Source organism: Numida meleagris, chromosome 3 (genome assembly GCF_002078875.1).
Source record: "Numida meleagris isolate 19003 breed g44 Domestic line chromosome 3, NumMel1.0, whole genome shotgun sequence".
NCBI lineage: Eukaryota > Metazoa > Chordata > Aves > Galliformes > Numididae > Numida > Numida meleagris.
In genome coordinates, this window is record NC_034411.1 from 72426744 (window position 1) to 72441346 (window position 14603).

The 14603-nt window shown below is 38.2% G+C and overlaps 1 protein-coding gene across 1 annotated transcript in view; it reads left to right on the forward strand.

The window, feature by feature from the left end:
- Positions 1115-14603, forward strand: part of MMS22L (MMS22 like, DNA repair protein) — an 87415-nt gene continuing 73926 nt past the window's right edge. The window contains exons 1-8 of the mRNA XM_021392043.1: positions 1115-1269; positions 2590-2777; positions 4710-4835; positions 7919-7971; positions 9594-9681; positions 9772-9949; positions 10976-11069; positions 13025-13155. Coding sequence (XP_021247718.1) covers positions 2590-2777; positions 4710-4835; positions 7919-7971; positions 9594-9681; positions 9772-9949; positions 10976-11069; positions 13025-13155 — 858 coding nt within the window. The 5' untranslated portion in view covers positions 1115-1269. The remainder of the gene's footprint in view (positions 1270-2589; positions 2778-4709; positions 4836-7918; positions 7972-9593; positions 9682-9771; positions 9950-10975; positions 11070-13024; positions 13156-14603) is intronic.

Here is a 14603-nt window from a genome sequence, read left to right on the forward strand (position 1 = left end):
CACCAAGTCCATGATACATATTTTACAATAAGTTTATGCTAGGCACAGGCTTTAGGACTTTCTCAATAGCCCCCGTGCTGTGGTGACTGTCACAGCCAATGAAGACTTCTGAGGCATTGAGACCAGCCAATGCCCTGCTTGGATTTCTGATATACTACAGACTAAATCCCGTGCTCAGTGAGAACAGCGTGCCCAGAGCTGCGAGCAGCACCTGACCAAAGTGGGAAGAAAGGACAGAGGCATGAGGAACGACTAGGACTTCTGGCCTGGGGCTGCTGGGAAGGGTGAAGTGGCAGAGAGGAAAATGAGGTTCTGGCACGGGATAGGCTAGAATCAAGGAAACCAGAAAAGAAAGCAGACAGTAAGGAAGAAAAACAGGAAGATTTGGGAGCGGCAGCATGTTTTAGAGGTTTACTAGAAGATGAGGCACGGCCAGAATTAATTGGCAGTGGCTACCCAGGCTGGGTACGCCTAGCAAAGCAGTGAAAGTAGACTTGAGGTCACCAATGGGAACTGTGGGAGAGCAACCACCAGGAGCAGGGCTGGGGCAGGAGGCTGCCAGGAAACCCCAACAAAGCAGGTGAGCAAGAAGCACTAAAACGGGCTCAGGAGTCAACGAGAAACAGAGAGGAAGCGTGGCCACAGCATGAGCAAGAGGAGAAAAGGGACACTGGAACAACGGACAGAACCGGGGGCAGCCAGGAGGAAGGAGTCCAGACTGAGAGGGGCACGGCAGGGCCGCAGAGCCACGCTGAGGACAGTACGCACACGCAAACAGCGGCACCAACGCGCAGCCAGCAGGAACAAGGCCGGCCCCCGGCCGCCAGGAGCCGCCTCGCGGGCAGTGCTTCGCCCCAGGGCGGGACAGGAGGCGGGCGGGAGAAGGCGGGCGGTACCTCCCGGGGCAGAGAAGAGCCGGACAGCGGGCCGGGAGGAGGGAGAAAAAGAGCAGGGGGAGGAGCGGCCGGCGGCCAATCGGCGGCGCGGCGCCTGCGCAGTGCTGGGCTGGCGGCGGCGCGCGGGACGCACGGAAAAGTGCTCCGGAGCGGAAGAGGAGCGGCGGAGGCGGCAGCGGATTTCAGGGGCCCGCAGGTACCGGGCGGTGAGGCGCGGCCAGGCCAGGATCTTCTCGGCCTGTTCCTCCGCGACTGGCGCAGCCGGAACCTCGTCCTGCCCCGGACCGCTCTTGTCCTGGGCTTTGGCGGGGAGGCCTGTTGGCAGGCGCGGCGGGAGGGGAGAAGGCTGAACGCAGGACGTGGGGCAGCTTGGGTACCTTGAATTGAGCAGGCTTTCGTTAGAGTTAAAGCAACAGTGAGCGTTGCTGTGCCTTGTTTAATGAAGCTGATGCAGACGGTCCCCTTTACCTGCCTGCTTCTGCTGTGCGGGTTGTGCTGTCACACCTGTATGTGCCGTCCTGCGTTTAACCGAGATGCTGAAGGTGTCCTGTTAGTGAATAGTACCAAAGCTTGCCAGAAAGGAAGCTGAAGACGTAGTTTTCAATCATTAACACTTTTAATTATATTGTCTGCTTACTGTTATAGATCTCAGTGGCACCTGTTGCCAAGTTTTACTCTTTCAGTGTCTCATATCAAACATTAATTCATGAGGGTTAAGTATGCAGTGAACTTCTTTTGGATGTGATCTTCCTTCTCAGGAATCCAAAAAAGAAACAAAAGCAAAAGGAGAAGTCAGAACTTTTATGGGAACTTAAATTCGGCTATATCAGAATCAAGCCTACAGTCATTTTCTAAGTTTTAAGATATCAGGGTTCTGTAATTATCACCTGAGGAATATTTACTGCTTCTCAGAAAGAACTTGAGCTGTAGTGTTGCCTTAAAGTCATGGCCAACTAGGAGCTTGTAATGCAGGATGTATTTTCATTGAATGGCTTGTGTTGGAAGAGCCCTTATAGATTGTGTAGTTCCACGCACCTCTCTGCCGTGGGCAGGTGTTTTCATAGTGGAGTTACTCTGGTCACGGAACAATTTGTAATTAATTTCTGCTGCTTCTTTTACACTTGTGTTAATGCAATTTCATGACAAGTCAATTTAGATTGGATATAAGAAAAATGTTTTTCACAGTAAAGGTGGTGAAGCACTGGAATAGGTTGCACACAGAGGTGCTGGATGCATTGTCCTTGGAGACATTGAAGGTCAGGCTGGAGAGGTTATGAGCAACTTGATCGAGCTGCAGAGATGCCCCTGTTCATTGCAGGAGTGTTGGCCTAGATGACCTTTAAAGGTCCATTCCAACTCAAATGATCATATGACCCTGTAATAATTGAAAGAGCTGAAACAGAAGAAAATGAATGTACTTTTTTGTAGGATTAGCTTTTCAATTATATAACTTGCTGAACCTGTTGTGACTGTGGAAGATGAAGTTGCTCAAAACAGCAGAATTATTTGGCAGGGAATGGGACCAAGATTGCCTTTTTGGTGATGTCTCTCAACTTGGCTGGTACAGTTAGGCTTATATTGTCCTCACTTGAGCTGGTGGATTATGATGAGCTGTAACAGTAAGAAAATTGTTTGAAGAAATGCTGAGGTTTTTAATTTTAATTATTGATTATCTGTTTATTTTCTGTATTAGATGGGAACAATGGACGATGACTTTATGGATTCCTTCACGCCCCCACTTCTCAGTGACAGCCTGCAGATGGCAATGGAGGTGGAGTATGAGAAGTCAAAGCCTTGTTGTTTTTCCTGTATTTTTGACAACCAAAATGGAGGGAGAAACTTCTCTGCAGAGTCTTACTTAGCAAGTGGGTCTCTTAAGAGGTATGGTTGTTTTGGTTTTTTTGTTGTTTTTTTTTTTTTTAGAGTTTCAAATATAAGATGTTCTTCCACTATTGTTTTGTACCTCTAAATACTAAATATTTGCATTTCCAAATGAGTTTATTCTTGAGCTTTTATGATCCTGAGATCAGCTTTGTGGTCTACCAGACAAGGGAGGACAATTTTGCTGATATTCTCTTTTGATCAGAGTTCTGGGTCCAGCTTATAGCTCTGTGAACTTATTTTAAGATATAGTAAAGGACCTGACACAGACTTGTTAAAACTCTTGAAGGCAAGGCACTTCAAAACTGGTCTGGATAACAACGCCTGAGACTCCTTAAATTTGGGGGGAGACTGCAGCATTGCTTTTTCCAATTTTATGCTCTTCTGGATACTGTCCCTTTTGTTTTCCATGTGATGGAAGCAAATCTGCTTTGCCCAGCTTTCCAAAGTCTCTGATAGGGTCTTCTATAGCTTTAATTCCATCTTTCTCTGTGCTCTACCTTTGTGTTCTTTCTGGGTTTAAGGTTCAGAAGTCATATGCATAATATGTTTTTTTTAATGTGATATTCTAAAATGTTGCTTTAGTTAATACCTTCTCTCTGTTTGTGATCCATCTTTAGCTTTCTGAGTTATTTGCTGATCCTCCAGGATTTGTTTTGCTTTTGTCTTGCAAATACATAATTTTTCTTTCCTACTTTCTTTATACTTTTGAACCCACTTGCTTTTGTGTTTTACTTTTAATGTTTTAATTTTTTTTAACCTTTACTTCCATAAGCTTTTCTGTAAGTCCTTAAACAGTGTTAAAACCCCTGTCTCCCCCAATCCCTACCTTGTTACTCTTATTTTTATTGGATCGGAGTACGCTCATTCAGGCTGATGTCAAGTACAGGAGTGTGAGAACCTGTGCCTTTGTGAATGTATCAGTAGTAGATTCCACAGTGACAAAGAATGCATTCCATGCCGGAAACATTCTTATCTGAAAACTCACTCAGGGGCTTGTATAGGTTTACCAAGTCACTATGGTCATGATAATTCAGTTCTGTCCTTTATTCACCTTATCTACTTGGATTGTGAACTACTGAAAAAGCTTGCATGTGAGAGACTCCTCTGTCTTCATTACCTAGATCAGGACTAACTGGATTTAATTGCTACAGGCTTCAGAACAGAACAATGTTTAGGCAGTTACCAAGTGAGCTACAGATGTTGTGGGAGACTGAGTCGATTATTCAACAGATGCTCTATTTGTCTCTGATCGGGAACTGTACTGGGAATAGTGCATAGTTCAAGCACGAAATAAATTTGGTTATAATGTAATGAGAAGCAAGTGTTGACCCAGAATACAAAGAAAGTTTTTAAAATAGACATATTTCTTAAACCTTAGTCTGTTCAGCTGAATTATTTTATGAAAGTTCAAGGGAAAATTCTGAAATAGCTTTTAAAATCTTTGTTGGTTTTATAATACGATTTGCTGTATTTTTTAAGCAATGTGGAAGTGCACTAGTGAAATATTTTTATATTTACGCAATTGGTCTATTGAGAATATATTTCAGGAAAAATGTATACCCTGTAGCTGGTTATTAGTCCTGAGACAGATTCCAAGCATAAGCTTACAATGCTGTGTGTTATCTAACGTACTGGCCTCTTTTGTTAAGGACAGTTTGTATGTTATGCCTCAGGTTGGACCCTCTGTAAGGTGTTAATTTTCCTTTATTTCTAAAATGTATTGTGCCCTGTGGCTAGACCATGTTTTTACAGTTTTGAAGGTAGAACTTGTCATATTTGATATGCTATATTGCTATAAAAGGTATAACAGTCTCTTGAGAGCGCTGCTACCTTCCTATCTGTAGTATAGGTATTGCCGTTACATTTATAAAAATCAGTGCTGTAGATTTATTTACTTTATTACTGAGGAACACTGGATCTGTTTTACAGGGTTTTGCTGAGACTGGATCCTTCTCCAAATGACTACGAAGAAGATGCAATAGAAATGTTTGGCTTTCAGTGGGTTACTGAAACTGCATTAGTTGAGTCCTGTGGACTTCTCTTTGGATTACTTAGGTATGATGTTAGTGTATTTTATGATTACTCCAATTCTACAATTATACCAATTTATTCTAAAAATGAAGCAAAGTTCAAGTTTTTGATAGTAAAATCATAATAGACTGTGGGCCATGTAATGCATCTAAAAAGATTATGCTGTATAACTCTATGGTAAGTGATGAATAAGACACAGATGGAGTTATGGAAGATGTAAATTTTGTGTCAGATAATTGTAGTATTGTATGACTTATTAATAAGTTTCTAAGCAGTGTGGAGTATATCTTAGCCATCACCAGATAAAGACTGATATATATTACAACAGTGTTATGGTCAATTTAGAAGACTCTAGCTTAGTGTTTGGCAACCCTGCCCCTGTGGCAGGGGACTTAAAACTAGATGGTCTTTAAGGTTCGTCTGAACCCAAGCCATTCTATCGTTCAAAGTATACTAGTAAACTACATAAGCTTTCCTTGAATGAGACTGTACTACTCATATAATTAAAGTTATCTTTTGAAGATTCAAAGTTCTTTTTTTTGTATGCAAAAGGAAAAGTGGAGGTTACGAGTTAAATATTTTAAATGCTCTTTGCAGCACTTTCTTCAATTGTTAGGATTAGAGTAGCTTCAGCAGTCTCTTCAGATACAGTTACTCAGTGTTTGATTAATTCATTGTAGGTGTTTAGTCTGGTCAGTGCAAATACACAGATCACCAATAATCATCTCTGCCTACTGAAAATCCTCAGGACATGCAGCACACAGAGAGGATGGATGGAAGAGGCTTTTCTATGATTCTACAAACGTGTGTGATATATTCCACCACTCCCTTAACTGTAGTAGATTCTTCCATCCCTTTAGAATATGGCCAAGAGCATCACATGAAATGTCATTAATGAAGTCTTGCAATTGAAACATGACGGCATAGATGACAGGAGGTGTATTAAAACAGTATTAATTAGCTTTACTCGTTTGACAGGAAATTCTTCGCTGTGGTTTAAAAAATGTAATAATGAAGCAGCTAGGATAACTTAGTTAAAAGTAACACTGTATCCCATTTAGCATCCAATCTGATCTGTGCAGTAACTGTTGACTTTACATGCTTTGCAGTGAGATAGTGATGTAGTTAATCTATTGAATGAAATCAAATTTTCTTTGTAATATAAACCCCTTTGTAGTTACCTTGAATTGTAATAGAGATTAACATTTTAAAAAAAAAACACCAATAAAATATATCATGCCTTAATTTATTCAAGCTGTACATGTTTTAAAAGGTACTAAACTGGCAGCAGTAGAGGATTTCAGCTAACTCTTTGCTGTAAGAATTAGATTGCTAACCTGTCTTTTGATGTGACAAGTCTCTCTGCAAAGATCTTATATCTTTCAGTTCATTTTTCAGTTATAAAATGGAATGCTTTCATTTATAGACCATTTGACAACTGGAAGTAGGAAAGCTCCTTTTTCCAATGTAGCAATCATACATGGAAGATACAAGTTATGCTGATTGTTGAAAACAAGGTGGCCGGTAACAGCTTAACTTGTAAAGTGCAGATAATATCTATGTTAAAATCCATGCTACTGCCAGCTCAGTAATTTTTTTTAAGTGTCCACAATATTGAAGATTGCTAGTTAACATTAAAAAAAAAAAAGTAATACGTAATTATATCATAGAGCATAACTACAAGTTAAAAACAGTAATTGCGGAGTAGAAAGAATTCTTACCTGCAATTTTTTTCATGTGACTGAACATGTGAGTCACAAGATTAACAGCTAATGAGCATTGATCTTGGAGGTACAAATGCAAAGTGAAATTAGAATATCTTATTTAAGTTGTGACATCTTCGTTATGCTCGTCATGCTCCATTTGAGGTTTTACTTTATGAACTCACTATATTCCCTCTTCTGTCAACTTAGTAGAGAGTCTTCTTTTTGTTTACCTCCTTCTGACTGTTCTTAACCTTCAATCTCCAAAGCCCTTTCTTAAAGTCCTCCAGCTTTAGATTTCTTTTCTACATGGTTGAAATAACTGAAAAATTCACACAGAAATTCAGCTTTGATTCCTTCAGCCACTTAGGTGTTTTTTTGTTTTTATGTCTTAGGTTGTTTTATACAAGCAAGGAAGAGCTAAGGGAGGTAATTTTAATGCGTGATAGTCTGTTGGTATGCAGGGTACAACCTAAATTTTTGGATCCTTGTGGGCACTTACTAGTTTCCACAAAGTTTGGTTCTGAAGAACATTTGATCTGGGTTGGATTCAGTTCTGCTGTTCTTGAATCTCTCAGTAGTTGCTGCTTTGACTGTGTAAGAAATAGGTCAGACAGCTGCCTTCTCCATTTATGCAACATTTTCTTTCGTGGTCTGTCTTACGCTTCTGTGCTTTTCGTGTATTCGATTTAGTACCATGTTATCTCTCTGAAGATTGTACATAAAGACCACTTGAAAATAACAATTGCTGTGGAATACGGTGGAGTACTTACCTACGTTTTTCTTTATTTTCATTTGATGTAGTAGTTAGTAGTGACTTCTTTAAAAAAATATTATTTCCACCCTCCAATACTGAATTGAGTTTTTAATTTTTCTAGACACACTCCTACTCTGCTGTAACTGTTACTGTTAATCCTTTGTGCTTAAGTTAAGCAGTAGACCACCCTAAGAAGGAAGAAGGAAAACCTGCTGGCAGAATTTCATAGTACTTGTGCACATGTGAATTAGTTTAGTACATTGAATGTTTGCCACAAAGGCTAACTTTCAGGTTTATCCTGTGATCAAATATAAAGTTAAATTATACTTACAAGGAATGGCTTTTGGATTTTTCTTTGTGTGTTTTTGTTTGTTTGTTTTTTTCCCTGCTATTTGGCTAACTTTTATTCATTGTTACTGTATGTAATGTTTTTAAAAAGAAGAAAAAACTCTATCCATTATCATTCCTACACATTTAGGTGTGTTTGTAGTTTTCCACTAATACCATCTCCCGGGTTACATTTGTGTAAGTTTTTCAGAAATACAAAGCAAGGAATACCTCACTGTTCTATTTAAAACCTTGCTAAAATGTAGTCAAATAACTTCAAACTATATAAATATTGTAAACCTTTGTATCCTTTTAATTAGGCAACAAATATACAGACTGGAAGAGCTAATAGAAATGAATTCTTCTGACTTCGGTAAGTTGAACCCATTTCATTTGATGCAGGGGTAAATATCTGGCTACCTTCTCATTGTAGAAATATATTATCACTTTTGTGTTTCAATTCTTGACTGAGGGCTCATAGAATGTGCCACAGAGCAACACATAACCAGCACAAATTGCAGTAAGTGTACAAGTGTAGACGACCAAGTGATGTATGGTAGTGTGAAAACAGATACCTTACATGGCAAAGTGGAAGTGGTGCGAGTCATCTGGAACTAGGTATGCCTGTTTAGAAAGGTGCACAGGATAATCTTGACCTTACTGACTGTGGTGGGGAATTTTGTATTAATTTGACGTGAGCTAAGATGTCAATGTTAGGACGTTAGGATTTAGCGAAACTGTTAACACATTTAATTAAAAATTGAAAGTTGCATCAAAAAAGTACTACCGACTACTTTAGTTATAAAGGTAGTGGTTTGAGACGTTGTCCAGTGTTTTTTTGGCTTACATTTTAAAAAGTTAGTCATGTTTGCTTAGTTTAGAGTTATTTACAAACATCATTTATCTTGGCAGTAGGATTGATTAAATAGGATCACTACAAAACACTTTGAATTAAATACTAAGGCATGAATAGCAGTATGTTTCAGAAAGATTATTGCAGCCTTGGGCTTATTGTAAGTTTGAAGGCTGAATTACATAGTAAGTTGAGAAGTTCAGTAATTATTCAGAAATGTACTGTCTGCGGTATCTTTTCAGTACAGATGCTGAGAACACCAAGATGACTGTCTTTCCCTGGACAGTGCAGAACGTGGCAGAGTTTTTACCATGGTTAATCTCTAGTACTTTTCACTGGGGTCTGCTCAAACGCATTTGCTGTTCCCATTTGTTATGTTCTTACCAATTGTCACTTCATCCTTAATCAGGCACAATGTTGCAGTCTGACTGAATGCTGGGCATTAGTGTATACATATTATTAGGTACTTAAATGACTGCATTTACCTTAGCATGGACTAAATTTTATTTTTCTCTAAGCGGAAAGCTACAAAACAAGATGTGGGGAAAAGGAGAGAAGGAAGACAAAGTGTGAGACAGCCACCATAACTAGATAAAAGTATGCTGAGCTGCAAGTGAAAGGCAGGATATGGGACAGTGAATGAAAGAGCCTTAGCTTTGTACATATTAAGGCACTGTGCATCAATGGGATGCTTCCTAGGAAGAGAAGTTACAAAGTTTGTTTCTGAATAAGTTCATCTGCTTATGAATTTCCCCAAGAGAAAAAGATTCTGATGAATTGCTTGACACATTATTAGAAGGTCTTTTGGAAGCAGATATGGAGCAGGGCTGTAAGGAGGAGTGATTTGTTATAGTATTAATTGCTTATCTCTGCCACCTATCCTGAGGGATTGTATGTGCGTTTTTTCTTTATATCGGGGTATGTGCCTGTGATGATAAGATAAGGAATGGATCACTCTGGCAAGATTGCATTTGGCAAGATGGTGTTTGGAAGTGGCTGTATGTTACCAGACACTTACCAAACTGACTTCAGAAAAGAGAGTGGCTTTTCAGCGGTCTAGTTTAATTACTGTAGAGAATGCACAATAGATATGTCACAGTGCAGGCACATCTGCGTTAAGCTATTGATCTCTTTTACTTTAGGTCAAGCTGCCAACTTGCACTCAGAAGCAGAGAACATCAGACGTCTGTGTCTAGAGTTTTTGCATTACGTGAAAGTTTTCATCTTCAGGTGAGATTTGTGCACTATTTACTTACATACTAAGCTTTGTGTAGCTGTTCCTTATCTATATTCTCGTTGTATGTCTGTGTGTTTATTCAGGTATCTGGAACCCCCTAAAATGGAAAATGATGGAGTACTCCACCCATATGAAGAACTAGAAGCGCAGTTCCCATCAGTGTTGGTGGAAGAGCTTCATTCTTTGACCCTGCACATTGGTCACCTTTGTGAGCTCCCTAGTAGTGTCCTGGCAGCATTTACCATTCAACATCAAGCAAAGGTTGATGGCTTTTATAGCTGTAAATTTGTTTTGTAAGAGTGCACATTCAGTTTGATTAATTTTATCTGAATAGGAAGTAATCTTTCTTCAGAATGTTATTGAAATTGATTTTTATTTTCTTCATTTTTCACTTTATAAACTAAGTGCCATTCCATTCTTGGCCAGCAAGGCTAATGTGCTTTGGATTCCATGTTGTGTTTTTAAAATTTATTTTTGCTTTATAGCTTTTAGAATTCTTCCTACAATATACAAATAGAAATATAGGTAAATAACTAGGCTTGAATTAGTGTAGCATGTTTAAAAAAAAATTCCTTCATAATGCCTAGAAATTCTGAGCTCCCAGTAGGAAGGACACTTTAAAAAAAATATAGTCTGAAGCATGATTTAAAATAGGAAATGATCATGCATGTTAAGAAGAAAAGTGCAGGCATGGAAGTAATACAGTATTAAGCGCATGTGAAATGTACACCTCTAAGATTTGTGTGTGTATGTATAGTAAATAATGCTTTCAAGAAGAAAATTTCAGGGAATTTCAGTCTTTAGATTGCATAAACTCATATCTGGAGAGGAATGATCCACCAAGAAGCAACATTGTGAATCTTTCTGTTCACTTAGCTTGTCAGTAGGACATCTGATGAAAAAAACAATAATTTGAAGTGATCTTTAAGGAAGAGAATAGTGAAATTTTGGAATTACTTCAAAAGCATACTTTATTTTAGCAGTCTGTGTGCTTCCTAATATTTTGCTTGAAATGTATCAAGATGTTGTGTTTAAATTATAGTATAAATCATAATAAACACTTCAGACATCCTCTACAGATAGGATTAATTGTCATGAAGGCATTTGTTTTGTTCTTTTCCCTTTGACCGAATGGCATGTTTATATGTTGTAGTTTGTTTGTTCATAGATATCAGTAATGTTAATTGCAGGCAAAATATATGCCCATTTTCATGAGTCTTAATGCAGCGTCCAGAGTTCACTAAATAACTGTTACAAATAAATAAATGTGTGTATTTGTAATCACAGATCTTTCCACCATCGTGGCATTTACTACACCTCCATTTGGATATCCATTGGCTAGTGCTGGAAATTCTTCACGTACTAGGTGAAAAAATGATGAGTAAGTATGCGGGACTTTTTTTTTTTTTTAACTTGTATCTGTTATCTATTTTTATTTCTTGTCTTAATTCATCCAGAATAATTGATTACTTTCAGTAGTTTTTGATCATAGCTATATTTAATTGTCTAAACTCAAATTTGGTGAAGGCAGTTTTTCCTTTTCAAATCTTATGAAACACATTGGTCTGTGCATCTTTATTTCATTGTGCAACAAGTCTACGTGATTAAACCTTCCTTCATATAGCACAAATGGTCAAGTTTGATAAAACAAATTCCTAATACCATTTTCTTCCAAGATTACAGTTTGTCTTCAACTAATGCTTGCAATGTACTAGATACTTGATATCAGGACACCTTTTAACATTGCAAATAAAAATGCATTTTGCAGAGATTCACTATGTATAACAATGAAGAGTAAACAAATGTGTGAAATGTTTCAAAGGATGGACCAGAACAAAGAATCCAGAGCAGAGAATCCATATTGCTAACCATATATTACACTAAGAAGATACTGGGCAAAGGAAGAAGCCTTTAGAGGTCTTTGTTTAAAAACAAAGCCAACCAACCTAAAAATAATAATTTTAATGGATTTTAAAAGAGGAAAAAGATTGGTAAGATATTCATAGAAACTAAATTTAAAAAAAAAAAAAAAAGTCGTAGAATGCAATTGTAGTAGTTCAGATGGCTGAAGAAGAGTTGTTAAAATACAGAACAGGACATTACTATTTTCTTTGTGAAAATTACGTATATTATAGTTCATTTCCATGCTAGCGAAATCTCAAAAATGTGTTTTCTCCCATAGTCAGTCCCACTACAACAACAATTTTGTCATTATATAAATTATCTAAAAGTTCCATATAAGAATTGCAATAGTTGGAGTAACTTTGAGGTCTAGAGAGAATGCACTGTATGTTTGGGCAAAGTAATGATATCAAAACTGAGCACTTAGATTAGCTTTTTTCTGCTTTGAGTACAGACACAACATGGCCTTCCTGCATCTTCATTGTTTCTCCATGCCAGTATTTCTGGATAATGCATGGATTGGCTATTCTATAAAACTTCTAAATTTCTTTCATGATTGATTGGGATAATGTTTTTTTCCTTTTGGGGGGGGGGGCTTTTGGAGAAGGGGTGGGCAGACTGCTGCAGGTAATGTCTTCCAGAATTCTGTATTTACTTCTAGGTAAAGTTCGGAGTAATAATATGGTAATTCATTTCTGTAACGGAAAGCTCATGCTTTTTAACAATAAAATTCACTAGTCAAGGCATGTCTGCATGTATTATTCTGTCTTGTGTTCTATGTACCTTGCTGAATTCTGTAGGTTCTCATCTCGTTCTGTAAAGTATGCTGAATGGAAACCTAACACCAGTGGCAAGGTATTGGATGCAGGGTTTCACCCTGCATTTCCAAGCATAAACTACAGACTCATTCTACATATCTTCTGTTCCACTGATGTCAGGGGAATTGTACTGTTGGAAAGCTTGGAAGATAAGATCTTACAGCCTCTTAACTTTACCATTTTATCTCTGTTAATATCTACTAATGCTCAAGTTGGAATATGATCATGTCAGCTTTTTACATCAACACATCCTAAAGAAAGTGTTGGACCTCTTCAGAATTGTTTGTCATTAACTTGTATATCTGCAAAACATCTTGTGATTTCAGAACAAGTGCACTGGCATGTTACAAAGGGGAACCTGCAGATAAATAAATCCTAATTTCTCTGAAAAGCTGTGCTAATAAAAGTTGACAGTTGACTGTCAACTGGAATAATTTTAGACCTGAGTATAATAATAAAGAAATTAGCTTGAATTTATAATGGACAGGCATTTCTAAATGAGTTGATAAATTAAAATTACTTACAACTTAGCAAACCAATTCTAAGATACATAGGTTAGGAAACAAAAATCCTTTCTACACTAAATCGATCTAATTTTCTTTCTTTTTTTTTTTAGGGCAAGTTGTATATGCTAACCATTTCATAAATCTAACTGGGGAGAATTTAACCAACATCAGTTTATTTGAAACACACTGTGAAAATCTCGTATCTGATTTAATAAGCTTGTCCATCCAGAAGTATACCAAGGTAACTTATTTCCTTTATATAGAACATGGGCAGTTTATATGTTTCCCAACAGAAGCATCTCAATTAGATATTGTACCAACGCACAGATGACTTCTCACTGCTAAGTTTTAAATGTTACGTATGGCTTAATATCTCCATGTTTTAAAGAGTGTTATTTGTTAAGAGCTCAAATTGTGTTATATTTATTCATGACCATCTGGCAGTTGAATGAAAGAGAAGTATTGAAATGCACTGTGTACGGAGCAGAAGTGAGTGCCACATTTCATAAGTTCAGTGTTCCAGGTTCAATGCCAAACATGGCACAGTCTAAAAGGTTTAGAGCTGTAACTGCAAAAAAAAAAAAAAGGAAATCTTTTCAAACTCTCTCAACAAGAACAAAAAAAATAGCTGTAATCCTGGCAGTAAGCTAACTGGACACTTACAGAATGTCATACTACAGTTTGTCACAGTGCTTCTGTTTCTCCAACCTCATCTTTCTTTTACGGCTCTTCTATGTTTGTCAAGGGAAAACTTGTCCTTTTTTCTTTTCTTTCATTCTCCATTAGCAGTATTTTTCTTTCTTGTTTTGAGGACTCCAAAGCTAGAAAGTTTCAATAGCGTTAGCCAGTAAGAGAGCTGTGCAATCTTCTTTGAGTTTGTCATTGTGAAACCTGCTTTAGATCAGCACTTGTGAGCTATGAATGCAGGACTGAATTGTATAATTTATGTTTTCATGGTACAAAAACATGAAAAATTGAGTCCTCCATCTTTCATAATGCTGTTTATGGAGTTGGGGGGAAAATGGCAATAGTAGCATTTATAAACTGTTCTTTTTAACTGTCTCTCTGGAAAGAGTTCTCTTACCTTTTAAAATCAGTTTTGACTTATTACATTATCAGATAATACTGCAACCTCTTCTTCCATCAAAAAGCAAATAAATAAGTCTAAATTTTTAAAGGAACATTTGAGTAGTATCTGTTGACTATTGTGCTTGATGGTAGCCTGTGAAGTGTTAGATATTTAAAATGACAGATTGATCCTACTTCCACAGAGCCACATAACAAACAGAGAAGACTGCTATGATGTTTTATTCAGCTCTCTCTTGAGTCAGCAGTGTGCCTTGGTGGCCGACAGGCGTGTCCATTAGGCCCAGCACTGCCAGCTGGGTGAGAGAAGGAATTGTCCTGCTCTGCTCTGTGCTGTGTGGCCTCACCTTGAGCACTGTGTGCAGGTTTGGATGCTACAATGTCAGAAAGATGTAAAAACTACTAGAGAGCTACAAAGATGGTGAAGCTTCTGGAGGGCAAGATGTATGAGGAGCGGGTGAGGTCCCTTGGTTTAGCCCAGAGCAGAGGAGGCTGAGGGGAGGCCTCATGGCATCGTGCAGCTCCTCACAGGCAGTGAAAGTGCTGAGCTCTGCTCTCGTGACAGCCACAGGACCTGACACAGGAGCTGTGTCGGGGGTCAGG